The sequence below is a fragment of the Candida orthopsilosis genome (assembly GCF_000315875.1).
Source record: "Candida orthopsilosis Co 90-125, chromosome 2 draft sequence".
Classification (NCBI taxonomy): Eukaryota; Fungi; Ascomycota; class Pichiomycetes; order Serinales; family Debaryomycetaceae; genus Lodderomyces; species Lodderomyces orthopsilosis.
The window spans coordinates 546,859-573,871 of NC_018295.1; the positions used below are offsets into that span (position 1 = coordinate 546,859).

The 27,013-nt window shown below is 37.6% G+C and overlaps 15 protein-coding genes across 15 annotated transcripts; 7 read left to right on the top strand and 8 right to left on the bottom strand. All coding sequences in view use genetic code 12, as the record gives it.

Moving 5' to 3' along the window:
* Window positions 1–60: 60 nt before the first annotated feature.
* Window positions 61–921, top strand: CORT_0B02600 (hypothetical protein; the record flags this gene model as incomplete). The annotated part of the gene is made up of 1 exon (XM_003867365.1): window positions 61–921. One exon carries the CDS (start codon window positions 61–63, stop codon window positions 919–921), a length of 861 nt encoding a protein of 286 aa, XP_003867413.1.
* Window positions 922–926: 5 nt separating this feature from the next.
* On the bottom strand, window positions 927–2,684 carry CORT_0B02610 (hypothetical protein; the record flags this gene model as incomplete). Its single annotated transcript, XM_003867366.1, has 1 exon — window positions 927–2,684. One exon carries the CDS (start codon window positions 2,682–2,684, stop codon window positions 927–929), a length of 1,758 nt encoding a protein of 585 aa, XP_003867414.1.
* A 1,073-nt stretch (window positions 2,685–3,757) lies between these two features.
* CORT_0B02620 (Rog1 protein) lies at window positions 3,758–6,206 on the top strand (the record flags this gene model as incomplete). The annotated part of the gene is made up of 2 exons (XM_003867367.1): window positions 3,758–3,929; window positions 4,006–6,206. 2 exons carry the CDS (start codon window positions 3,758–3,760, stop codon window positions 6,204–6,206), a joined length of 2,373 nt encoding a protein of 790 aa, XP_003867415.1.
* A 35-nt stretch (window positions 6,207–6,241) lies between these two features.
* CORT_0B02630 (Rpc17 protein) lies at window positions 6,242–6,811 on the bottom strand (the record flags this gene model as incomplete). Its single annotated transcript, XM_003867368.1, has 1 exon — window positions 6,242–6,811. The coding sequence occupies one exon, from the start codon at window positions 6,809–6,811 to the stop codon at window positions 6,242–6,244; it is 570 nt and encodes a 189-aa protein (XP_003867416.1).
* A 301-nt stretch (window positions 6,812–7,112) lies between these two features.
* On the bottom strand, window positions 7,113–7,919 carry CORT_0B02640 (hypothetical protein; the record flags this gene model as incomplete). Its single annotated transcript, XM_003867369.1, has 1 exon — window positions 7,113–7,919. The coding sequence occupies one exon, from the start codon at window positions 7,917–7,919 to the stop codon at window positions 7,113–7,115; it is 807 nt and encodes a 268-aa protein (XP_003867417.1).
* Window positions 7,920–9,865: 1,946 nt separating this feature from the next.
* CORT_0B02650 (hypothetical protein) lies at window positions 9,866–10,693 on the top strand (the record flags this gene model as incomplete). The annotated part of the gene is made up of 1 exon (XM_003867370.1): window positions 9,866–10,693. The coding sequence occupies one exon, from the start codon at window positions 9,866–9,868 to the stop codon at window positions 10,691–10,693; it is 828 nt and encodes a 275-aa protein (XP_003867418.1).
* Window positions 10,694–10,750: 57 nt separating this feature from the next.
* On the bottom strand, window positions 10,751–13,258 carry CORT_0B02660 (hypothetical protein; the record flags this gene model as incomplete). Its single annotated transcript, XM_003867371.1, has 1 exon — window positions 10,751–13,258. One exon carries the CDS (start codon window positions 13,256–13,258, stop codon window positions 10,751–10,753), a length of 2,508 nt encoding a protein of 835 aa, XP_003867419.1.
* A 133-nt stretch (window positions 13,259–13,391) lies between these two features.
* Window positions 13,392–14,192, top strand: CORT_0B02670 (Bud32 protein; the record flags this gene model as incomplete). Its single annotated transcript, XM_003867372.1, has 1 exon — window positions 13,392–14,192. The coding sequence occupies one exon, from the start codon at window positions 13,392–13,394 to the stop codon at window positions 14,190–14,192; it is 801 nt and encodes a 266-aa protein (XP_003867420.1).
* A 156-nt stretch (window positions 14,193–14,348) lies between these two features.
* On the top strand, window positions 14,349–14,915 carry CORT_0B02680 (hypothetical protein; the record flags this gene model as incomplete). The annotated part of the gene is made up of 1 exon (XM_003867373.1): window positions 14,349–14,915. The coding sequence occupies one exon, from the start codon at window positions 14,349–14,351 to the stop codon at window positions 14,913–14,915; it is 567 nt and encodes a 188-aa protein (XP_003867421.1).
* Window positions 14,916–15,077: 162 nt separating this feature from the next.
* On the bottom strand, window positions 15,078–15,773 carry CORT_0B02690 (hypothetical protein; the record flags this gene model as incomplete). The annotated part of the gene is made up of 1 exon (XM_003867374.1): window positions 15,078–15,773. The coding sequence occupies one exon, from the start codon at window positions 15,771–15,773 to the stop codon at window positions 15,078–15,080; it is 696 nt and encodes a 231-aa protein (XP_003867422.1).
* A 1,759-nt stretch (window positions 15,774–17,532) lies between these two features.
* Window positions 17,533–18,321, top strand: CORT_0B02700 (hypothetical protein; the record flags this gene model as incomplete). Its single annotated transcript, XM_003867375.1, has 1 exon — window positions 17,533–18,321. The coding sequence occupies one exon, from the start codon at window positions 17,533–17,535 to the stop codon at window positions 18,319–18,321; it is 789 nt and encodes a 262-aa protein (XP_003867423.1).
* A 981-nt stretch (window positions 18,322–19,302) lies between these two features.
* On the bottom strand, window positions 19,303–20,073 carry CORT_0B02710 (hypothetical protein; the record flags this gene model as incomplete). Its single annotated transcript, XM_003867376.1, has 1 exon — window positions 19,303–20,073. One exon carries the CDS (start codon window positions 20,071–20,073, stop codon window positions 19,303–19,305), a length of 771 nt encoding a protein of 256 aa, XP_003867424.1.
* A 721-nt stretch (window positions 20,074–20,794) lies between these two features.
* CORT_0B02720 (Cox18 protein) lies at window positions 20,795–21,754 on the bottom strand (the record flags this gene model as incomplete). Its single annotated transcript, XM_003867377.1, has 1 exon — window positions 20,795–21,754. The coding sequence occupies one exon, from the start codon at window positions 21,752–21,754 to the stop codon at window positions 20,795–20,797; it is 960 nt and encodes a 319-aa protein (XP_003867425.1).
* Window positions 21,755–21,785: 31 nt separating this feature from the next.
* CORT_0B02730 (hypothetical protein) lies at window positions 21,786–22,250 on the top strand (the record flags this gene model as incomplete). Its single annotated transcript, XM_003867378.1, has 1 exon — window positions 21,786–22,250. The coding sequence occupies one exon, from the start codon at window positions 21,786–21,788 to the stop codon at window positions 22,248–22,250; it is 465 nt and encodes a 154-aa protein (XP_003867426.1).
* Window positions 22,251–22,327: 77 nt separating this feature from the next.
* CORT_0B02740 (Yta7 protein) lies at window positions 22,328–26,236 on the bottom strand (the record flags this gene model as incomplete). Its single annotated transcript, XM_003867379.1, has 1 exon — window positions 22,328–26,236. The coding sequence occupies one exon, from the start codon at window positions 26,234–26,236 to the stop codon at window positions 22,328–22,330; it is 3,909 nt and encodes a 1,302-aa protein (XP_003867427.1).
* Window positions 26,237–27,013: the final 777 nt, after the last annotated feature.

Genomic DNA, 27,013 nt, shown 5'->3' on the forward strand with positions numbered 1-27,013 from the left:
CTACCAAAGATTTTGTAAAGATTTTGCATCACGTACAAACAACCGACTCTCTGGAATGAAATGGCACAGTCTTACAAATTACTACAGAGACAACTACGAAGACTTCCGCTACCACGGGGTATCATTCTCGATGGATCAAAAGTGTTGAAACAGCATTACCAACTTGGCAAAAGCAAAAGATTCGAACTCCTATTTCATCGAATCTTGGATCAAGAACAATACAAAAAGATAAATGAGATTCTTGATGCTATTTACAAAGTAGAGAAGCCACAGTGGTATAGTGAGCTTATAAATATACCTTATATGAAAGTGAAAGGACACTGGCCAACAATACATCTTATTGACGTACTAACTGAAAATGCAAAGACGAAAGATACATATTATGATAAGCTAGCCAAACCATTTTCAGTTGTGCAATCGCTTAACTTGAAGAGTAAAATTTCTCAGGTTCCACTACCGTTGATGAAAAAGTACAGCCAGCAGGTGAATCCAGTGCTTAATATCATTAAAGAAGTACAGAAGGCATATACTTTTATCATGTCACAGAGAACTTTCGAAATCACAAAGCATCCATTTGAGGTATTTTACTACCCTTCTAAATTAGGCACTCCAGAGCACCCAGTTGGTATTGATTCTTTATTGAGGAAAAAAGTCAGTCACGTCAAAAACATTTTGGAAACATTCCAACCAATTCTGAAGGAAGAATTGGAAAAATTGATGAAATCCAGAGGTAAAATCAACCCAAACTTCTTTCGCCACCTCCAAAGAAAACGTACTGAACAAACAACCAGTTACCAAGTCAAGAAATTGATTATCAAAGAAAAAGTTTTAAGCGAAGAGCAGTTACAAGACATAATTCGAAAATATTTACGACAACAATATTACCTTGAAAATACAAATTATAAACTCAATCAACTTTAACACCATTATATTAACTTCAATACTGCATAGTGGACTTTTTCCTTATCGGTTATCCACACAAATTTAGAGTTGACTCTCAAATGTGCTGGCTCGAATGGAAGTTCCGGCAAAGGTACACGTGTAGTTGTAGCATGATCGAGAACATAAAGACAATCCTTTGCCAATACAACCAAGTCCTTGTCCCTAAATTCAAATCCTCTGGTATCAGTCACCTGATCAATCACTTGATCGTTCACCTTCCATACTTCCAATTTTTTATTAAAGTAGTCAGTATGTGCTTCAACAGTCTGAAGTCCCCAAGCTGATCCTTGCATATCCATAGGAGGAGATATATGGTAGATCTCAGTGATAACAGATATTTCGACGTATGATTGATGATACTCGTCGACTTGATCTAAAATGGTCCGATATAGATCTGAAATTTCCTGTTGAGACCCGCTTAACAATTTACCATCACCTGTATGTTTAATTGTATCATAGTCACTAGGAATATATTGCAAAACTTTAGATTGTAACAAATTCGAGTGGATAAACTCCAACAAGCTTGAAGTAGAATAGTTATTACTCGCTTCTTTGTCTGCGAATTTATCAACAATTGTCTTCCACCAGTTGAACAACTCGTCGTAGTGATCTTTCTCCTCTTTCAAATCCCACATTAATTGGTCATAAGCCTTCAACTCGCTTTGACATTGTTTCGTAAGCTTGGTGATATCTTCCAAATCGAGTTCCATTGCATTCTTCCACTTGGTGATCCCATTCAATTCATCCAATAATGCAATAACTCTCTCTATTGGGGCAATCAAGTATTGAAAAATCTTTTTACGACATTCTTTGAACACTGTTTCACACAACTTGGTCATCTTCTTAAAGCCACGTTCTCCAAATTGATTGACCCAGAAGTCTTTAGTTCCATCAGGTATATTGCTTGTAAGTAACATGTCGCTCAAATCTTGTAACAAGCCGCCACTTACCTCTGCTTTCAAATTTGACAAATACCTATTGATGGCAACGTAAAAAGTTTTGAGCTCCTTTTCAATCTCGTTTAAGGTTGTTTTAGATCTCTCAAGGTACTCAATAACCTGACATAGAAGGACCATCAGATCGGCATATGCTTGCCTCGATTCCGTAGGGATCTTGATACTTAACATTCGATTGTTTTCGTCAATGTACTCCTGTTCAAATAAAGCAGACAGCACTTGCAGTCTAATTTGATATTTTGTAACAATGTTGACATTCAAAACCTTGTTAAAAGTGAAAGTGATGGAATTTTCGTCGTTCGTCACCAAATAATCCAAATCGTACGAAATATCATTGTATATGATTGGCAAACTCTTGAGTACTTTGTTTTTCAATCTGTAGATGGTGCTTGACCAATGGATGTATTTAATATCACTGAAATTATGATCCAACTTTTTAACTAACTTACCATCACTTGAATCGTATATCTTGACTAATTTATCAGCTCCTGACAAACAAAAGTTCTTTTCATGACAAGTTACACCCTTGATCTCTGCACCATTATCAACAAAGTATATCTCTTCCCCGCGGATACGAAAGCAATGAATTGTGCTTTTATCTCTAGTCATGAGTAACAAGTTCATTTTAGGACACCAGGCTAGTTTTGATAAAGGATCAGCTTTTAATGAAAACTCCCCAATATGGACAACAGAAACTTCTCCACCTTCATCAGCCAAACGCCCACCTGGATCGCATTTAATGTACTCATGGCCTGTATTAAAGATCGGAATGCTTTTCAGAGGCATTGTAAGTTGCAATGCCGGAAGTTGTAAGAAAAGTAGAGGAAGTGAAGATAATCAGGTCCTCTTTTGACGCGTCTTTTTGATCTGATTTTGCTTTGTTTTGTTTACTTTTTATCGTGTCGTTTATTGAACTGCCGTCATAGTCTGACCTACCTGTGTACTGCTATGAGGAGCAAGATGACGAGCTGTACTATATGGTGTCCCGTTCAGTTCCAATGGAGCTTGAAGATGACGTGTTAATAGTGTGTGTGTGTGCTGCTCAAGAGTGAATAAATGTTTGGTTGTAAAGTATATACCTCCTGACTACTTTTGTCTTTTAGAAAACATGTAACTGTTGGGCGAGTTCACTCATTCATGATTTTTCTCCTCTAAGGACTGCTTTATCAGGATCTACCTGGTTGTTTAAGAACACGAAATAGAGTAGACCGTCGTTGTCCCGCTGTAGAAACTACAACTAGCAACTGATTTATCAAAGAAGCGAAAATGTGATGACAAAGCATTCATCAACACTTGCATATTTCAGTTACCGTATGTGTATCAACTATAGGCCATTTGAAAGGTTCTAAAACGGTTAGCAGGCCTGTGAGGTGTCCCAATAACTTGAATTTGACATTGTTCTCTTGTATCGGAGTTTTGGTAATCCGGTTTTTATTATGCAGGATGATAACTGCCTATTGTTTATCGGAACGCCCTAGAAATGTTCCGCAGCTTAATCCAAATTCTTGATTGCAATAAAGAAATTTATTCTTGACTACGCCATGTGGACTCGTCCCGATACTAAAGCTAGCTCTTTTAACTCTGCTCCATTTCGTTCTCATTATATCTCTCAAATTTGATGATGGTATTGACAATCCCGGTGTAACTAAAAAACAAAAATTATCACATTCACTTTTTAACACATTGCACAAACAATAAGCAAATATAGAACCCAGGGCACACACATCCATAGAACAACAGGCCCTTAGATAAACCAAGCTAGTATTTTCAATATGGTTGTTGACACACCAGCTTCATTACCTACCACATCCGAACTTCGAAATACACCTATAGCTATGACACAAGACCAACTCGATAATATGGAGCATAAGATACTATACCGACAGACAATATCATTAAGACTAGGCGACACGGAGCGATTTAAAATACATTTCACTCCGCACGCAGAGGGCGATGATATAGTAATACCGCCAACTTTATGGGTAAAAGTCAAAAACCTTGAGCCAGTGTCGAAAAGAGCAATATATTTAGGTACGTACTGAACATTGCTTAGAAAGCAACTTCTAATAATTACATTTTCGAAGGGATTTCACTAACTCCTTTTTAGCTGGTCCATATATCTTGTATGTTGATTGTCGTCAGCTGGATTATGACCCCAACGTCAAGTATTTTGTTACTGCAGACCAGCCTGTATTTGAGCCACAACTATTACCTGGCCAATCATTTTACGTACAATTGTCATGCCACACTTTAAAGAAGGATTATTCTTGGATAGTTGATGTCGTATCCCAAATAATATTCAATACAAAGATTATGATTGATTTTGAAATTATGGTTGGAACGTCAAAGAAGGTGCTTCATGAAGCGTCTAATCCAGATAGGAATATTCTCAATGCCGATAAAGTGGGTACGTTTCACCCTTTATTGAATGTTGCTGAATGGGATACCAAAGATTTGTGGAATCTACCTGTGCTCCAACCTGGGAAACCAAAACATTTAGTTATATTGACTCATGGACTACATTCAAATGCAAGTGCCGACATGTTGTATTTGAAAGAACAAATCGATAGAATGAAGGAAAAGACTCAATCCACTTGTGGAGAAGAAACCGTGGTCAAAGCATTTTTTGATAATGCAGGAAAGACTGAACGAGGAATCAAGTATTTGGGGAGTAGAGTGGCAGAGTACATCGTTGAGCTTGTTACTGAGAATGAAATGCTAAACAATGGGCAAGTCACCAAGATATCATTCATTGGCCATTCATTGGGTGGATGTGTTCAAACGTTTGTTATTGCTTACCTTCGACTGAACTTTCCGTGGTTTTTTGAAACAATCAAGCCGATTAATTTTATTGCAATAGCGTCACCGTTATTGGGAGTAGCTAATGAAAACCCTCTTTACGTCAAAGTTGCATTGTCAGCTGGAGTCGTGGGAAAGACGGGACAAGAACTAGGGTTGAAGTATTTAGAAAACGACTCGAAGCCATTATTGTTATTGTTACCTTCAGGATTGGCGCATAGGACATTAAAACAGTTCAAGAGAAGGACCGTGTATGCAAATGCGTTGAATGATGGGATTGTTCCATTGAGAACTTCATCTCTATTGTATCTTGATTACAAAGGGCTAGTTCCGTTGATCAATTCGAATGATATTTCCTTGAATGACGCGAAAGAGGCTATCGATGGTGTACAAGCGGGGAAAAATACTGATAAAGCTTCTGGAAAAGCTCCCAAATCTGTGCAAGATAATAATCCATTCCTGCCAATGCAAACACTTATGTCATATTTTATGCCACAGAAACAGAAAGGTCATGGCGAGCAATACAGAAATTTCCAAACCTCGACAGCGGATGGAGAAGAAAATGCAGATGAAGGTGGGGACGAGAAACGCGAGGCTCATGGCATTCCCAATCTGACATTTTTGGATAGTGCTGCAGCATTGTTCTTGCCTCCACTCCCATCTATGAAATACATAACTGATCCCACAACTCGAGAAAATGTCATCATCCACGACAAAGTGTACTATGAGAAGGATTTGCCTAAGATGTTAAAGAATGGTGGGCAATTTGTCTCAGGTGGGAATGGCTCGACTAATGGTAGCTCATCAATGACAAAGAGATTCCTTAACAAGCTAGATTACAATTATGAGGAACTCGAAGAGCAGATTGCACGTGAGTATCATAAAAACATGAGTTGGCGCAAAGTAGTTGTCAAGCTCAAACCAGACGCACATAATAACATCATTGTGCGAAGAAGATTCGCCAATGCTTATGGATGGCCCGTAGTTAAGCATATTGTGGAAAATCATTTCAATCAGGATAAGGTTTACAATAAGACAGTAGCATCGGTGATGGAGCACTCTTCCACAGGAGAGTTTGCTAGTCATGACTCCCTAGATGATGAACAAGATTTGACTAATTTGATTAATAGAGATTTAATGACACAACAAAATCATGAAATTGATGAAACTACAACCGCAGAGGAAGAGAATACTGCAAACGCTGCTTGGATTAATTCTAAAGATAATGCAGAAAGTATTTTTGCTTTGGGAGTTGCCGGCTTGTTGGGAGAAGTCACACATTTTGTTGGTGATTTTAGCGATTCCATATTTAGTGGAAAACGACCTTCGATTCCATTAATTGGACAAATTCCGTTACCAGCAGCATTAGTTTCGCCATCTAATGAGGTCCCGGTGAGTAATAACAGGGGCAACGAGCATGGTCACAGCGCTGATAATGCTGAGGATGAAATTGACGAGTCTGGCGATTTGAGTCTTTCGAAGCCAGGTGTGATGAATAACTTTTTATAGTCCTCTTGTAAATAGATTGCATCAGTAAAGAAAAGCTACTCCATCTCTTCATCGTTCTGTAAATTTTCCTCTTCACCCACCACTTCACTTTCCACTTCGCCTTCCGCTTCTTCCTCGCCATCCTCGCCATCCTCTTGATCACCCTCTTCTAATGGAAATAGTTCATTAATCTTCCCCACAATCTCTTCACATATCTCAACACTAAATCTCTCTTCACAATCTTCAACTAACAAATACAAAACAACTAAGGATCTAGGCAAAGCATTTACAATTTGTAATTTCTCAACTTTCATCAATTCAAATTGATTCAAAAACAACATGAGTTGTTTGAAACTACCAACATCAACTTGTGTTATTTCTGCATTATTTTCCATGAACTGAAGTACATCTCGCGTAGCTACTTCTAAATCTAGACCGCAGGCTGTAAATCGGTTCTTTTGTTTCTGATGGTGTTTTTTATGGTAGTTGTCTTGTTGTTGATCTTGTTGGAGTGCAAGTTCTTCTTCGGGAGAAAATGTCCAGTTGTACTTTTGCTTGATATGTTTGAGGTGATCATATACTTCAAAATTGGATAGGAAAGAGTCTCGTTCTTTTATTATTTGCATTTTCGATTTTGAGTCTAGTAGGGGTGATGTTGATGTGGCTTCGGATCTAGTTGTATAGCTTGGTGATGTTTTTGACGAAAATTTCTGCGATGAATCGGATTACACAAACAATTTCAAAATTATTCCTTACAATTTCTTAAGGGGTTTTGAAGCAATTTGACCTGAAAAATGAATTTGCTCACCAAGGTAACACAAGTATGCTTCATTTCTTAATTCTAACTAGAAATACTCAGCAATATATAAATTACCTTCTAGCAATGCTCTAAGCCAAATTCATAGCAAACATGAAGCAGATTCTTAATTAAACTCGGCTAACCCCTACGGGTTCTCCTGTTGCTGTTCTATTACTCTGCATAGATGCCCGTGCTGGACCCTGTGCTGAGCCCCTGACATGGTGGTCATGCACTACATGGCCAGTTGGTGCTGGCTCTTCGGGAACAGCCTTTGTCTCTTCCTCGGCTAAGATATTTTCATCAGCAGAAGCAATCTCACCTTCTCTATGCCCAACGCCGTCCTCGGCGTCTACATGGTATTTTCTTTCTCTTTCTGAAGAGCGGCTGAAAAGCAAAATTCCACAGCATTGACGAACAAGACCAAGATCAAGGGCAAATATGGAACCCCAGTAAAATGGACTTGGTCTGAACGTGTGTCCTAAACCATAATTAACAACCTCATTCACATAGCTATAACTAAGGAACAAAGCACCCTCAACACCATACAAAAGCCAATTGAACAATGTAAATGGAAGCAATGCTTGATATGCACGGCAAGTAGCTCTTGAACTGTTCTCCCACGAACTGGTACTACAGTCTGTTGGAAATTTAGCAGCAATTGCAGCCCAAGATGCAAGGTAAAGTATCCATACTGCTCCTTGCGCACCCAAGATGATAAACGAAGGTGTTGTATTATTCAATGCAACGGGAACAAAAAGACCCACGTAGCCCAAGTAAAGGACATCAATGGCAGCCACGGTTGTAGTAAATGAAACTCTTGGGATGTTATGACCAACTTTGGCCAAAACACTGCCACTGAGTCCCAAAATAGCAACAGTTGTGATGAATTCAACCGTACGTAAAAATATACTGGTATTTCTTCTTGGTTTTGCCATGTCGAATGTGGACAATTAACTGGTTCTACAAGGTATACTTTTTAAAAGTCAACTCAATGGAAGTTTGAATGGACAAAAACTCGCAGTGCAGGTGATTGGTGAGTCTCCTTACCAACAGTTAGAACTATGGAGAAGAAGAAAAGTGGCAGTCAAGTTGAATTTGGTGGTAAAATATTTATGGGGGAATTTGGTGGTAAAATTGGTTGTAAAAATTCATAATACTAAAGATAGCAACGAGATGTAAGACACCCAACAATTCGAGAAAGTAAACTTTTCATGAGTTTCCTGACCCAAAATGAAGCCTAATGAGATAAATTCGAATTCTTTTATAATTGACAACATTGGGAATATCCTAACGGGGTAAAGTGAATAGTTCCTCTGAGTATCTTCCATGTATAGCTATTTCAGACAATTCTACTATATACGGTGAAGAAATATATTTAGATTAATCGAGTTCGAGTAGTGCATTTTGTACTACTATTGCTTAGCATACCTGATGCGAATCCTTATTATTTAGGAACTCTCAAAGCTATCAAATTGAATACTTCTAGAGAGTAAGATTTTGATCTTCTTCAAATTCAAATATCATACAAAAATCCCTACTTCAATCATACACTTTCATACAATCGCAGTAGTCCTTTTAAACGCTTCAAAATGTCAAACAATACTTAACATCTACTTGCTGCTACTGACTCGAAAGAGAGAGAAATCGTGTACATTAATTCTCATCAGTTTCACTTAGTACTGTTCTTTTCTCAAATGCCCACCCACGCCCTACAACTCTAATAGAACTGGAATCGTATGGTATGTCTTGCAACAATGGAGGTACTGATCTAACGAGAATCGGAGGTGGAAAGTTGAGTAAATCCTTGGTGTTGATTTTCATGATCGTCAGCTTTGTTGTGAGTATGGAGACGTCAAATTCACACAATAAAAAGGCGTGTGTTAGAACAAGTCCCAAAAAGTTGGTAGAGCCATTGAGACTGGAGACCATAGAAGATGAGGGGGTCTAGTTAACTTTTAAATTTACGGATGGTGCCTTAGACTATATCGAATGGTTATACTTGAATGGCACATCATTGAAGGGAATCAGAATATTCTGGAAGGGTACCAACACTGCTCTAGGAGATTTTGATGTTGCACTTTATGATAACTCAAGTATAAATAAAGGGTGGGCTTGTTTAAACGCGCCCATTTGGAACACATTTCACGCAATGGCGAGTTGTCGTAGGTAGTACTTGGTATACATCTTGGAAACGGATTGAATGTGGTTTCAATGATTAGGATTATGACGCCAAAAAAATGCTATTTTGGTTGAGCTCGAAAACTGCAAATCTGAGCTCTGGTTTTGATTTCCATTTCGCCGTATCCTTTGAAACTTCTATTGGTGATAAACTAGCTGAATCAGTCAAGGAACGTGGACGTCAGCAATGCATAAATTTAGTGCTGTGATCAACAAATGCAAAAATGTGTCAGAGATCAATATGGCAAGAATTGATGCAAATGTGGTGCGTGGTCTGCAAACATACATGGTGATATTCCAATAAATACAAGTTTGTCAACTTTGGTTTTAGTTTTGGAGCTTATGCCGAATGCTGGCGAATAGGGTTCATAGAAATATTAAACATTAGTAGATATATGGCCTCTTCCATTTGTTCTTTAGAAACACAAATTATGAGATGTACCAATCGCAGAAAGGAGCATATTTATCGACCTCTGTGTAACCCCATCTGTAGTAATTTCAACCCTTCGACAACTATTTTCTTGCTCCCATTAGATGGAATGAATATATATTTGGTAGAAATGTGTGATCGTAGGTGCCCTACAAATGGAATAAACAAATTCTTAGTTTTGTCACGATATTCCACATACTTTCACGCGTCAGTCGTTCCGCTGTAAAGAGGCCATTATCAGTTAGAACTACAAAACAGTATCAATTAGTTATCATGAGCTTGAAATATATTACCAAGGCCAACAACGAGCTATTCAAACCCATTATACGAGAATTATCAGATCAAACAAGCAAGAAATTTGACAACAATAGCAAAACTTTCCAGCAATTGAATCAATGGAAAGATGATGAATTGCTTGAGATTATAGCAGGCCGATATTTAAGTTCTAACAAAGATACAACTTACATAACCAAAAGCGAACTCATCAACTTAATGGATTGGAAATTAAGCATTGGCACATTTCGACCCTCGTTGCCAAAACTCATCAAATCAAATAATGAAGAGTCAGTAATAGAAGTGACGAAAGCTGGGTTCAAGATATTGTTGAATTATTTCAAGGATTTGTCGTCTGGTTTCTGGATAAGTGCTGCTGATGAGAAACTTGACGAGTATAAGAAACATATACGACAAGCAATGAAGGAATTGTGTAAATTAAAAGGAGTTGGACCAGCAACTAGTAGTTTATTAATGAATTGTCTTTACGAGATTCAACCGAAGTTCACCCCACCATTTTTCAGTGATGAAAGTTTTATGTACTATGTACTTGACCCTACTAAACCAGGTGAAAAGATTAAATATAGCGTGAAGGAATACGTGGAGGAGCTATTACCTGTGTATTTCAAGCTATTGAGGAGTTATCCAGAAGGTGCGTTTACTGAATTGGAACGGGGTGGTTGGGCTATAAAGTATTACAGCTTATTCAATGATGACAAATTGATTAATGTCAAGTCACCTTTTGACGAGAATGAAGAATGGAAAACGTTTAAAGATGACGAGGTGGAATCTCTGGAGCCACCGAAGAAGAAAAAGAGGTCTACGTGAATGAATCAAAATCTAGTTTTCTTGCTATCATATCTCATTTCTGGTTCTGATACACAGTCAATCACATTGTCCCATATAATCAGCCTCTAAATTTAAGAGTTTGAACTTGTCATCATGATCATGTTGAATCAATGAAGTGATATTATTCTCCACTCGATTGAAAATCCTTTCAAGATTCGAAGTCTTTTTGAACCCAGCATTTTTCAAAACCACGGAATTGATTGAAGACAAAGTTTTATTGAAATGCAATGCATGGTTCTCAATCAATTTCTTTGCTTTTGGTAATTTATCAAGATCCTCCTTCAGACGAACTAGTAGTAAGGGTGAAAGTTCATTAACTTTATCTTGCTCGGGGCCTACTTTGTACTCCTCTAATAATGAATTTCGTTTGCCAATAATTTTGTTCAACATCTCTTGTTCACTCTCTTTGAACTCAAACTCGAAATTATCGTGCAATTTCAACCTTCTGTCTAAATACTCCTTTAAACCAATCAAGTAGTCAAGCCATTTGATTTGAAAGATGGTATCGACACCTGAAGTTAATTCGAAAAATTCGTGATGATAATGTTCATGAAGGAAATGTAATACTTCTTCAAAATTGTGAGCTTGCATGAGGCCCTTTATGCGTTGCCTGTTGCTTGCATGACTCGATGTTAGTACACGTTCATTCTCTTCTTCTCCCTTTCCATCCATACTATTAGAACTCAATTTGTTCAAATCTGTATTGAGCGCATTAAACGTCTTGATATAGCCTTGATGAACAAGATATCCTTTGATCAACTTGTTCAACAATTGCGAATCATCATTGACATGTAATAGTAATCTTTCAGTGTCACTTAGAGTATTAGATTCATTCAGCTTCGAATGGCTCAGACGAATCTTTTCAAGTAATGACAAATAAATTGCTTCTTGATTTTCTCGTTTGAAATGATTGACATAGCTCCTTATATTGAACTTGAACTCTTTGAATCCTAAATTTGTCGTGATCTTAGAAGTGCTAATTTCATCAACATCCATTACTCTTTCCAATTCATTCAACTTGAACCCTAGCATTGGGTATATTTCAATAGTTGCGTCTTCAGTATTGGACAACTCGAATAAATCATTTGAAGCTCCATGATTGGAAGCAATGTCCTTTTCAGTAATTACTTTTGCCAACACTCCATTCAATGTGATGAATATAGTTTTGTTCATAAAATTCACACCACATCCAATTACGTCTGTTTTATATACTCTGTGTGATGGGTTATCCTCTATAACACTCGTTTTGAATGGAATTCCAATATCAATTTTGCCCGAATCAAACTCCTGCTGTTGTGCTCTTCCAATCGTACTAAGTCGTCTATTCATGTTTGAAATCAGTGCCCTTCCCAACGATTCTGCACTCTTTATCGAATTGTAAAAATTCGAATCAGCAAAATTTACAGCATAACTTCCTTTGAACTCACCTGGTTTGGTATTGAGAAATAGATTCAAATCAGTACTTGAAAACCCTTCCAAGGAATCATTATGATTGATATCATGTTTGATTTTCTCCATATCTATCGTACATTGTTGACTTGTAGAATTGGAAGGCAGTTTCATAGCGTCATAAGTAACAAATCTTTTGGTAAACCCAGCAAGCACTTCTAAGGTTGAATTTGAACTCACCGAAGGGTCATTCATAGATATCAAAGTCTTGAAGCTTGTAGCTTGGGTAGCTACTTGTTCAATCTCTAACTCATAATAAAAAATTCCAAATGATGAGTTTATCGGCTGGTCAGTGATCATGTTGTAAAATCGTGCCTTGTGTATATCCTCGGCATCTTCAACGGCTAAGTTTGGGTTGACTGATTTTAAAGTAATAGTTGAGTACCCATAATCAGTACTTATACCAAAATCAAACCGCTCTTTTAAGTATGATAAGTATTTCGAGTGAATTAATGGGGCCCATGATATCGGAAGAGGGTACCCAAAATGGGTCCCTTTGTTTAGTTTAATCAAACTGTGAACATTGCCGGCTCTTGATTTGGGGTAGGTATTAGCCAATTTCAAAAGCTCGTTCAATGATAAATGATAATATGCCTGGTATTCATCTGAAACGTTGTCATCGTGAAGACATTTGAAATCAACTTCTCCTATTTTTGTCGAATTGAATACGGAAGATGGGCTTTTACTGGTACCATCTTTTGCTTTATCACGCCTGGCATCCTCATTTTCCTCTTCGTCTCCACCTTCAAGCAATCTAGATTTGAATATATTAAACATTTCATGGACGTATTTATCATCATGTGAATTAAACTCCATAGGATTATTCCCCAAAACACCGATTATAGCTAGCTTGTACAACACCTTTTCCTTTATTATTGAATGAAGAATGGGATCACTAGCAAATGTGAAACCTGTCTCTTCATTGTCCAGATCGGTTTCCACGGGGATCTTGGAAAAGTAGGGTGAGTCTGTAGTAATCACATTGCTGACACTCAATCGTTCACTTATACGAGCCAACCTTTTCCTTAATTGTCCCCCCTCATGAGTGCTAAGTAGATACGGAGGTATTATGTAGATGGTTGATGGTGGCAGCATTGTTAGTGTTGTATGGGGGTAAAATTAACTTTGTTGACCGAGATAAAAAAGTGCGGCGGTCAAATCCAGTGGTTACTGAAACAGCACTAACAAAGCTCAATAATCCGAAAGAGCTGGCCCATTTTGATAAAACATGAGTGAAAAACACATTAAACGAGTCCAAGAGTTCCTACCAAACACAGACTTTAAGGTCATATCCCAAGGAGCTGAAGCGCTTGTGTTTCAAACTAAAACCCACCCTTACTCATCACACCCATATTTGAAAAATCAAAATCAATTCATCATAAAATATAGACCACCAAAACCCTATAGACACCCCAAAATCGATGCTCAAATCACTAAAACGCGAACGGCAGGAGAGGCTAAGTTCATGTACAAGTTGAGTAAATTGGGGATTGCATGTCCGGCTTTAATTTCATGTGATTTGAGTAATGGAATCATTTGGATGGAGAATTTGGGTATTGATTTACCAAATGGGAATGTGAGCTCGGTAAAGAACTGGTTTTGGCATCTTGAAAGAGAAGGAAGCAAATCTGATTGCACAGGTGATAGAGTTAAAGAAATTTGTTACAAAGTTGGTCAATTGATAGGTAAGTTACATCTATCAGATATGATTCATGGTGATTTGACTACTTCCAATTTGATCTTAACAGGATCGAAAGAGTCATGGGAGCCTGCTTTGATAGATTTTGGACTTTCTTCTTTTTCAGGGTTGGCTGAAGATAAAGCTGTGGATTTATATGTACTTGAACGGTCTGTTACCAGTACTCATTCGGTATTTGCCAATTTATACAATGCATGGTTGTTAGAAGGGTATGAGTCTGCTCATTATTTGAAAGAGTATAAGAAGTTCGGAAAGAATAAGTATGCCGAAACGTTCAAAAGGTTAGAAGAGGTTAGACTTCGAGGTAGAAAGAGAAGTATGTTGGGATAGATTTTGTACATATATATATTAAACGTGTTAATAGATCGATTGAGTTGTAGTAATTATGATCTAGGAGTATCGCCGGCTTCGAATAAGTTCCTATGAGGGAACATTGTAATTTCTTCTTATCCACTCTTTCGTATTGAGAACTTTTTTGAAAGAGCGATGAAAAACCATCAAAGCAACCAGCAGCCTAAACCAACCATGCTTCAAATACTCAACAGAACAACTAGACATTCTCCGTTATTCAAACCCCACCAATTGAGATCACTCACTCAATACGCAAAGAACTCTCAAATATTCATCCATGAAAATCCACCTCATCATTACAATTTCTCGTTATCTAAAAACCCCGATGCTCTAACCATTGGAAGTTCAGAAACTACCGACCCCAAGCCACAGACCTTCACCACCAACAAGAAATTTGTTGACCTATTACACAAGACTTTTGAAAATAAGATTTATGATGATTTTACGTTTATAATGGAGGCAGGAACCAATGCAAATTCATTTATGCCCATTTACGATTTTAGAGATATTCCTAAATACTCAAGACAACCTTATATAGGGAACGTGTTTGGATATTTGCAAGTTGATGGAAACGCCAAGATTATTCCTGGAAGTTGGCAAAGGAATGATTTGTATGAATTGTGTAATGGTAAAGATGGATTGTGTCATTTTAGTGAATATATGTATGAAACATTGCAACAAGAATGCGAAAATGCCAATTAGGTTAGAGTGACGGGAAAGGATTTATTGAACAGATAACACCTGGATGCTTGTTTAAGTCTGTATGTACTATTACCGGTGCAGTCTTGAGTATGTTACATCGTAATCAGATAAATCTACATACACACTTCCTCTATTAGATCTAATAGCCAGATATCTATTGGTTCATGCTATAACATTCTTTATAAAGTCAACAACATCTATCAATTCCTCTTCACTAGCACTATGAGCTACTCCGGAATATGTATTAAACTTCAAATTCTTGTATCCCAATTTATGATAAAGTTCACTAGTCCTTTTACCAAAATCATAGGCAACAATTGGATCAGCAGTACCATGTCCTTGAAAAATTGGAGTATCAAAATTCACCTCTTTAATTAATCGTCTTTCCAATTCTTCACTGACGGCACAGAATCCAGATAATGCAACAACACCACCAATTTTGAAATTCAATAAGGAGACAGTTGCCAATGAAATAGCAGCACCTTGACTGAAACCACCAATAATAATCTTATTAGCGGGAATATTGTATTTATCAATTTGTTCTTGAATTAAGCTTTTTAACACATCACAACTTTTGAAAAATCCATCAATATCTTGTTTAGCATTAGGGTTACCAAATTCATAAATGTCAAACCAACCTGGCATAACCATGCCTCCATTGACTGTAATGGGTATTTGTGGTGCATTGGGAAACACATAATTGATTGATTGCGCATCAGGAATTAAATGAGTTTGATTGACGAGTTGTGGTAACCAAGACCAACCTTCACCACTGTCACCTAGCCCATGAAGGAAAATAATTGCTGCTTTTGCAGGTGTCTTTGTCGCATTGTACTTGATTGCTGATATAGCACTCATTCTTATCGGGTGATAGCTAGTAAAGTTTGAAGTAGGCGAAGTTAAGAGACTAATGTGGAATCATTTATTGCCGGCGCTACCGATACGAACTGGTAGCCGGAAAGTATCACGAACCGGATTCAAATACCCTTGACTAGCTAGCGCTGATTCAAATCGTAGTTATCCTCTGATATAGTCGAGTGTGCTTCTAGAGAGGGTTGAAATATACATGAGACTAAGACTAGACCAAGTAAAATTGACGGCTTAAGTGAACTAACTCCCTGATAATTTGTGTAATTGACAAAGTTTTTCGTGTTATCGATTTGAACGTTTTCAAATGTACAATAGTGCTAGAAGATAATACTATCACATGTAAATGATACATTCATATCTTTTAATTATTCGTAAACTCATATAATGAGTAAACTGTTGTTAAACTGTTGTTTAAATAATACACAAAGGTATACAAGTAACAATGTTTGTTATCGTAAATCGTTTTCTCGTTAAGAATATCTCCATCTAAAACTAAAATAAACTATTCCAAATCATAGTTTTTATGACCAGGAAAATCGGTGTTTTCTGGGCTCTCTTGTGCCCACACATGGAGAAGAAGGCCGAAAGTACTGGTTGTGGTTGCCAAGGGGTACAAGGAAGATGATCATTATAACCTTCTTCTTTTTTCTTATCTTCTGTAGATTATTCAAGAACATTGGGGAAAAGTTTGGTGAAGATATATGACATAATTACGGTTTCGTAAATGTACCACTTGAGTCTTGTCTGATTTTTTGCCGTGGTAAATGGAATTGCATTGTGAAAATGAGAGGAATTCACCTATTGTAAATTGATGATTAAATTATTGTGTATACATTGTGTCACCTTCCTCTCTCCCTCTCTCTCTCTCTCCCTTTCTCTCTCTTGTTAATTTTAAAGTTTTCGTAAACGTAGTTTGCGACTATTACTGGATGATTATGTAATAGATACAGGTACGGCTGACTAAACTAAATAAATCACAATAAATGGTATAATGTAATATACAAAATATTCTTTTGGTCTAATTTTAGAATAACACCCAAGAAAAATGTAACAAGTCACACATTTGTCCCTTTGTGCACGTACAGGAGACACGCATACTAGCAAACACTGCCTTTAGTGTAGAAGAACCCATGACCATAAAGATTGGCAGTTCGATTATGGTCTACGCCCTACTTATTAGAGTATAATCACAATATTAGTTTATTCGTATTCTCTGAGCCTTTATGAATAATCCACACTTAAAACCCCAAATGTGATTTTCTTATTGTTTCTTTTACCGCCGTACAGAGAATCATTCTTTTACAGTTACGGCTCACCACAATCACCACAATAAACAACAATAAGAGACCAAAGAAATCTTAACTCCATGTAAATGATCTGCAACTTAGATCGGCATTGAATACCACGATTTGTCATTTAACCAATATGATTGGATAACCCAACCTAGTTCACAATTTCAAATCACGACTTTTTTAATTTACAGCCATTGTTTTATATAACCCTGTTTTAACTCACTTTGCATACAACAATCTTTGTTTATTGTCTTATATTGATTCGAGTTAGCCAACCCCCCCTCGAATGTTTATCATTTATAACCATGTGTTTCCACTAAATTTCTCTGTCAAAGTTAACAACTTCCAACTATTCAAGCAGTCAATTGCCTACATCAACATCAAACCAAAGCACAAACTACATATCTATTAATAGTCACTCATCTACAGCTACTTTCCTCCCCCCCCAAAAAAAAATGAACATCACAAAGAGAACAACCAGTATCATATTACGTCTGGTTGAATTTGTATTTGCCGTTATAGTATTGGGTCTCAGTGCCGGTGTATTAGCAGGCTACAACACCAACATTTCTCGAGTCTCATTCAATTTAGTCGTGGCAATCTTCAACATCATTTGGTTAGCTTACATTGCGTTCATTGCCCCAAAAGTATTTGCAGGTCAAACACCAACAGCTGTCGTCTTGGGATGTCAATGTATATTTTGGATCTTTTATCTTGCTGGTTGGGCAGCAATTGCAGATGTGTTTCCTGAAGATTGTAATTGGTGGTACTACATGCGTGATTCTGAAGATACTTGTCGTGCTTATCAAGCAATATTGCCATTTTCATTATTGAATTGGGTTTGGTTTAGTATCGAATTGGGATTGTTTATTGGTTATAGTTTGGTTCCTGAGATTAAAAACTATGGAGCTAATCATTTATTACAAAATACAACTTATTATTGGGGAACTTTATTCAATGCTGAAACCACTTCAGCAAAGAGTTTTGCTGGTTTGAATTTCACTGATACTGGAACTGTTGGTGGATCTGTTGGCAAAGATGGTGTTGTTGCTCCTCATCTTGATGAAGAAGCTGCTGTTGGAAATGGAGTATCTGATGAAAATGCATACAATACTCATGGTGAAGAAGAATCAAAAGTTGTAACTGAAGGTTCAGATCATTCACTTCAACAACAACAACAACAACCTGGATTTGAAAATAGTGCAAGAACAAATGGTACAATCCCATCAACACACCAAATTTAGGAGAATATCGATTTTTTATATCGTTGGAGATTCATGGTTTAATATAAATTTGAGTAGTACCCATATCAAGTGAGCTATTGGTCTCTATTGTAGTAATGCAACATGAGTTTGTCTTGAAAGATATTTTGTGTGTTCGGTCTAGTCAAGCAGAACCCATTCAATAATCAAGACCAAGATAAACTAGAGAATATAATTGATCTACATGTTTGGTTATGAGAGAGAGTACGATTGAATTCCATATACAGAAGACGGAATATGGATACAAAACAACATTTTGCATAACATGACCAAGTTGCACCAACCTCAATCCCAATCTCAACTCTATGCACTTCCATCACTCGTGAATTCAGTATTCGTCAACTCCAGATACCAGGTTGGCCAAACTAAGTACCTTTCATCTTCAAAACACCTTCCACAACAGAAAATTTCCATGTCTCGAGCATTAACACCAACAAGCACAAACACAAACACAAACACAAACACAAACGCCTTCTTCATTTCTTCCCCTGAACAATGTAATCAGTTTTCTCAACTTTTGGAATTTAGATTTTGGGTATTCTTTCGATATAGGATGTAGTTTCAAACTCTGGGTAATAACCGTACGTTCAAAAAAAACTTTTGGAGAGGGAGACTCTTGTAAGCAAACCCTTGGTCTGCATCTGCATGTCAAGAATCATCGTTTTGTCTCTCACTAACTGGAAGTTGATGAACCGCGTTGATTATGCAGCCATATGGACAACCCTTTGTTTTAAAACTATCTTCATCACAATCCATAACAATATTGGACTTTAACCAGTTCCAACCAACCTTCTTCTCTATTGGATCAGCACTAACTGGATGGTATCAAGTCTCACATCCGCCTCTCAATTCTAAATCCTCATTTATTCGACACGCCGAAAACTTTCACTTCTTTTTAGACATCTTCTTGAATAATTTTTTAACTTATCTAAACGGTTTTTTTAAAACATTCCGTTTACATCGTCAGGTCTTTTCAACGCCGATAGAACCTTCATTTGCTCCAGTGTCACTAAAACTTTCACCACATTGTTCTTGTTCAATAGTATTCTTTTGTTGATGATCATTATTCAAATTGACACATTGTTGAGAAATTGTTGGAAACCCGGGATTACTCACCTCGTGATTCCTCTCCAAACTTCTTGCTTCAACTTCCAAAACTGGTGGTAATTCCGTAGTAGGTGGAGTCATAATTTCTGGTACATTTTCTGACTCATTCTCCTCATAATTAATATCTGTTGATTGTGTCGAATCTATAAAACCGACAGTTTCACCATTACTGGAAATTTTTTCATGATCCTGCAAATTATTAATACTTTCTCCTTCGTTTGTTTTGGTAGTAGCTTTTTCCTTCAAATTGGATGATTGTGTTTTTTCAACCTGCTGAACAGCTTTCTTCTTGTTCAATTTTGCAGCTTTTCTTGCAATTTTTTCATCCTTTTCAATTGTTGCCAATTCCTTTGATATGCCCATAGTTTCATTATCCAACCATTCCCTGAAAGAATCATCTCTATCCAAACTGGTTGTAATATGAGCACTTGTAATGGACTCCATCTTAATATTTCCCATCATTGATCTAATTTTTGAGTCATTCAATTCATTAAAATTCGTAAAGGAGGCAACATCTCTTTCAAGTAATTCATCATCATCGGGTGAAACTTTTGCAAGATTGAAATGCATGGATTTTGGCATCTTTGTTGAATTGGTGACAGTCTTTAAATAACTCGGTAATATCATCGAGTAAGTTGGGGTGAATGATATCGTGAATTTGGTAAAGCTCACTTTCCCCCGATGGTCTGAATTGAGTGGGAGGTAAAGAGCCCCGTAAACGCTTCAAAGTATCGGTAGTAGTAGTCATGGTAATTTTGCGTTGAGAAGAAAAAGAAACAAATTTGAAAACATTGGCATTTGTGGAGTTTAGGACGATATTTATAGGCTTTTCCAAATATGAAGAATATTAAATAACGTTTTCCTGTCTGAGTGGTCATTCAAATTTATAATTAATTATTTAATCTCTGGTATAATTTGGAATATTCGTGGCACAAAGGTAGTGAATGTAAGGTATATCAGTATAGTTTTTACGTATTTTGTGGGTGCAAAATGAATTATTTGCAGACAAAATTAATTTATCAGAACATCAATCGTGTTCTCCGCTTTTAAATGCTCATTTTGACTTGAAACTTGTACTTTATTTCATGCATATACCCTCTTTACGACCACTTTGTGACGTCGTATCCTAAACCAGCTTAATAAAAGATAGTCAACCACTCAAACAAATACATATGTAATAATTTTACAACATTTGCACGACTTTCATCATCATAACACTGAACACTTTGGTGGGAAATGTTGTCATGAATCACCTCTACCGCACCCCTTTCTATGAACAAATGCAGGGATACTTAAACTATGTACATGTAAGAAAACCAACGTATGTAATAGCACAGTACAATGATCACTAATTCTCCAAGATATCTCCACCGAACCGTTTTTTTGGTGTGAACGAAATGGGATATTTTATATCCAATATCATATTCTGAATCAATGAAAAGAACTGCGATGATATCCAATATAATACCAAGGCAGCTGGTGCATGTATTGAAATCGCCATCATGAATACAATAGACATTCTTGAAAAATTGGCAACTGCATCAGTCAAATTGGGGCGATACTTCAATCTCTGTGTCAATCTAGATAGTTCCAAAGTGCGGAAGGTCCATTCAACATTACAAAGTGAAATGACTCCCAAGATCAAGGGGAAGACGTGCATTGGATCGGCAACTGCTAGATCTTGAAACCATAAGCAACCTTCGACGTATAATGAGGGATCTAAAGCCTTGTTGTGTAGGTTATCCCAAGATGACCATCCACTCAAATCTCTCATTGTCAATGACATTATAATCCATAGTGGGATTTGAAATGTGGGTAATATAAAATTCTTCCATATTTGAACGTTGTTCTTTTTAAATAGTTCTTTTTGACGTTTTCGGGTTTCTTTTGTACTAAGAAGCAATATCTGTTCATATGACATGTTAGCCAATGGAGCTTGAACAGCTTTAACTGCTTCATCCGTACCGGGCACTTGTTGCAATTTTTTTGCTTTTTGAACTCTCTTTGCTAAATTCATCTTCAAAATAGGGTTTAGGGCACTAACAATCGGTTTCAAAGTGCTCTGTTTCTGAATCCTCTTACGTTGAATTACAGCTAATGGCAATGTCCAAACTGATCTTAGGGCAAATGTGGTGATAGGAATTAGCGCCCACCATGGTAAACCACTTGTTTCGTGTAGACTCTCAAATGCATGAGTAAATGTATTGACGATTGCATTATGGTCTACAGAATACTGTCGTCTTGGAATTAAAAGCCGCTTGTGAGCTGGTTTCAAGCGGAATCCCACTTGATAACCTCGTAGTAGCATGGAATTATAGCTAAGTAAATATAATAAGGTGATGCTTTTCCGTGTGTTTGAAAAATTGACAACCAAAAACTCAAATCTTAAAAAAAAAACTCACCATCAATCTACACGCCATTCAAACCCCAACCAATATCACAGTTGCAAGCTATCAAAAATGTCCACTAGATCAGAAAGAGCATGCATGTTATGTGGGATAATACAACCAGTAAAGGCATTCAAAACTGAAGGATGCCCCAATTGTGAAAGTTTGTTACAATTTCGAAATCCTGACCAAGATTTCAACCCAATCACTGACTGTACGTCACCATCCTTTGAAGGGTTGGTCGCCTTGGGAGAAGATCATAAGGAATCATGGGTGGCGAGATGGCTAAGGATAGACAATTTCGTTCCTGGTCTCTATGCTGTTAAGATTAATGGTAAACTACCCCCAATAGTGATCGAGCATTTGGAATCGCAAAATGTCATATATAGACCAAGAGATGGAACTGCAGAAGATTAGTTGGAGAGGTAGTTACAAATTTGAACACAATTTGCTTATAGATGATTTATTTCTATTCAAATATATAAAATTTTAATTTAAGAAGTAGGTTGCAATGACGTCAAGACTTTTTCAATGTTATGTAGAGTGGGCGTTTTATCCCATTCATTTCTATCCGTCCAAACGATATCCATCAATCTCGCCATGACCGTTTCCAACTTGTCAATGGTAAATTGGTCTGTGAGTTTGACCACTTGTTTCTTGAGCTTGTCAAACAAATCTTTATCGAGTACTAGTTCCTTCGAGTGGTCGATTTCGATCGACTCCTCTGCTTCTGATTCTGACTCCTCCTCTTTGAGTTCCTCCTGGGAATTCTCCTTCCCCTCTTCGTTCATATCCACTTTTAGTTGTTCCACCTGCTCAGTTGATGCTCTTTCCTCTTCTTTCTGTTGTTCGATTTCCTTGCCATTTTCCCTTTCTGTTCCTGCAAGTGACTCATCGTTATCCTCTTTAACACTGTCCACTTCCATAATAGCCGTAACATCTGCTCTATTGTGAGGGATATCTCCATTTGGAAATGATTTCGAGGTAGATTCTTGCCCTGAAACATCTATGGCGCTTCCATTATTGCCTAACACAGCCGCATCTTGAGCTCCAGCTTGCTCTGTGGTGCCATTTTGTATCTTTGACTTCAACTCTTCGTACTCCTTTAACAACTTTTCTTGCTTTGTCTTATCTCTCTCCCTCATTTCTTTACAAGCCTTCAAAAATTCTGGAGTTGAGAAGTCATCTACTCCAAATTGAGCATTAGTGATCATCTCATTCGCCTTCAAAATTCTTTCTCGATCACCAGACATTATACAATCTTTCAAAATTAATTTAAGATCTTTAAGAAATTGCCTTGGTTCACTGTAGAACCCATTCCATAATCGCTCCTCAATTGTGTCAAGATCCATATTATAATAATTCTTGCCAGTTGCAAGCTCCTTGATCATATTTTCATGACCTGATTCATCCGACCTACTGTATAAAACTTGATAGTTGCTAAGGGGATTGTCTAACACAGTTGGATCAAATAAATGGTAGAGTAGGTTCTCATCAACAATGGGCTTTTTGAACCTCTTATACCTCACTTTGAACAAATCCATCAAACTGGCTAGCTTGATTTTGAGTGTGTTTTTCAATTTGGTATCATTGTATTCCTGCTCCTTTTGTTTCTTCTTGATTAATTCCTTGTCTGACAAGTTTGCCACAGTCTCAACAACTTTCAACTGTTTTAGTTTCCTCTTAGGTCTGTTCTGTAAATCATTAACAAACTCGTATGGCTTCATCAATATAGTCTTCCATACCGTCAGGAAAAACTCCTTCCTTGCCAGTTTTGTTGGATTTTGCAATACAACATTGTTTGATGAATTCTCTAACCCGAATAGATATTTGATCCTGTCATCCAAATAATGTAAAGGAGTTTCAGAAAAACCTAGCAATAAAATTTTTTCGTTGCTTCTCAATCCCCGTAGAAGACTTGACAACGTCGCTTTTGAAGAATCTGGCAAAATCAGGTACCATACATCAATATTGGGAATTAATATAATGGCGGGTTGGTGTCGCCTAGCTTCAATAAATGCTTGGATGATAGCCAGTTCTGTCGTTCTCGTAGGGTCGCCAAATATTGTTCCAAGATCGAGTGACTGGACTTGAAATCCCTCCAAGTAGTTGAGGACTGCAGCACTAAGATACTGCTGCCCATTCCCTTCTTCGCCACTTACGAGCAAGTGAGGTCTGCATATTCTAGCGTTTTCTAAATTTTTCAACAATTGCTGTTTGCCAAACCCTCCATCCTTGTCGTTAACAGTTGGATCAAGATACTTGGCTTCTTCCAAAGTAGTGAGCTTCTTACGTCCAACAACGCTGATGGATACAGGTATCACATCTTTCAATTTGGATTTAATTTGTTCAAAACCGTCCAGTAGTAATGGCTTCAAGTTATCGGGCAATGGAGCAGACCCTGATGAAGTAGATCTTGCACTGGAGGGGACAATTTTGTCAAGTGCCATCATAAAGTCCTTGGCAATGACTTTGACTTTTTCTGGCTTGACAGCCAATTTGTGATTTGTCTCATAGATTTGAGGATATTTCCGTTGAATACTATTCAATGCAGCCTCGGTGCACAATGCTCTTAAATCCGCACCTCCGTATCCTTTTGTAAGCTCAGCAAGGTTACTCAAGAACAATTCATCCAACTGTGGCGTCCATTTCTTTGTGTGGATGGTTAAGATTTCCTTCCTCGCGTTGATGTCAGGTAATGGGAAATAAAATTCACGATCAAATCTCCCTGGTCTTCGTAGAGCAGGGTCTATTGCATCAGGTCTATTTGTTGCCCCAATGACAATGACCTGTCCTCTATTATCCATACCATCCATTAATGCTAATAGTGTAGAAACAATACTAGCATGAATTTGTTCCTGTTTAGACGACCTCACCGGAGCCAAACCATCAATTTCATCAAAAAATATGATAGATGGTTGCTGGTTCTTGGCTTCTTCAAATAATAGCCTTAATTGTCTTTCTGCTTCTCCAACCCACTTACTCAAACAATCAGCACCTTTTCTCATAAAGAAGGTAATCTTACGCTCCGGTGTCGAGCAATTTGCGGCTAAAGCTCTCGCCATCAAAGTTTTACCCGTTCCTGGTGGACCATGAAATAATACACCTCTAGGCGGTGTGATGCCAAAATTCTGATACAACTCTGGGTACAATAGTGGTAAAGCAACCATCTCCTTCAATTGGTTGATGTAATTGTCCAATCCCCCAACAACTGAAAAATCGATGTTCATGTCCACACCTAAAGGATCAGTATCGCTCAAACTGTTTTTTCCTTTTTTCTTATCATCAGACCCTCCGGTAAGCAATTTACCTTCTGATTTTGACGGTTTCTTCTCTTTACGGCTAATTGTAGCTTCACCATTGACGGGAGCAATCTCATCCTCAGAACTGTCTGAATCACTGACATTTTGGCCAATTGCAGTAAGGTTATTTGGATCACTCATTCCCGGTAAAGGAATACCACCAGGTGGTATATTTGTTCCAAACAAAGATATTACATCACTGCCACCAAAGGGACCAGCTGTGGGGTACAAAATTTTACGGAAATCACTTTTGTTGGCAGGCCTTCCTCGCCTGTTTCGGACATTAACTGGCGTTGAAGGCCGTTCAAGCACCAAGTCATTGGTAATTGGTGGTGGAATGGTGTAATCAACCTTGGCTCTTTGTCTCAACTTGTGTTGTGAAGGTTCCGAGTCCCGCATTGGTGATGAGTCGTATAATTCGGCAATTTCCCTCTGTATGTCATCCACATCATCTTGTGCATCGTCACGAGTATCATCCCCAGTGAATTCAAGGTCTTCCTCTTGCAAGACTTTACCTGATCTGGTTGCTCTTCTTGGTTCAGCCGATACCGATCTACTTTTTTTCTTACGACCTCTTTTTTTCTTTGGTTTAACCCCATATTCGTCTTCTTCGTCATCCCATTCATTTTCATCTTCAACAATGAAATTATCTCGTTTCTTTTTTTCGATAAAGTCATCATCAGAAAGGGTAAAGTCATCTTCTTCATCACCATCATCACCGTCATCTCGAAATTCCTCATCCTCACTATCTATGCGGGGTTTATTCAATCTGCCTCTTGGTCTTCCCTTACTGAGTTTCCTTTTCTTTCTGCCTGGGCCACTGATCTCTGTGTCTGATTCTTCAACGTAATCCTCACTGTCGTCATCTTTTTCGGGTGAAGTTGGAACTGCAAATGGGTCGTCACTATCGGGTTCATCCTCCTTTATGCTAGGGTTGTCGGTGTTTGTCTGTTCCTCCACTTGAACATCAGTTGCGTCATCACCGTCGTCTTCGTTATACGATATAGTCTTGGTGCTCCTTCTATGGGACGTTTCAGTCTCCTCAAAATCAGTTTCATATTCATCGTCCGTTGAATCTATTCTTCTGGAACGTTTAGCCATTCTTCTTTTATGCTGAGGAATTTAACAGTAACAAATTATCATAAACAAATTCTATTCAACAATAGTGATTCAATTGAGTTGCAACAAGGTGAGCCCGGTATAGTTCTTACTTTGTAGTTACAATATATGGAAGGGTAATTCACGGTGTTTTCCTCAAAAAAATCAACGGTAATGGATTATATAGAATACTACCGAAGTAACAACATTTTTTCCAATATTGTATTTGGTTTGCGAGATTTTTTGATGATAAAATTGGTTGATACACGCATTTTACCCATAGTTAAGAAGTTGATTTCAAACAGTTTGCACCAAACCATCAAAAGTAGAAAAAAAATCATAACTCACAATTCAACAACGATTAAACATTAGGCCCTGAAAACGTAGAGATTTTGGGTAATTGGTCGCACCATAGCAAATTGCAAGAAAAGTATCATTAACCACTTTTACTAAAGAGACTCATTCCGAGGCATGGTATCGAAAAGCAATTCTCCAAACATCTTCATGTAGCATCTCTGTGAACGAGATCTATGACAATTGGAATTTTTTGCAACCATTTAAATTTTTTGATAAAGTTGCACCCATGATACGTATGTGCAGAAGTTGATTGTATGTGTTCCTTGCTGGGTAAGTATTTTCACTCCCTATGATTGTTAAAAAAACTTTTTGGCACAATTTACACGCACCTTCTTATTTGTATTTTGTAAATACAAAGCTACATTCCCAAGCTTAGCTACACATCCGACCATAACACACATGATCGGTTCGATAATTCACACT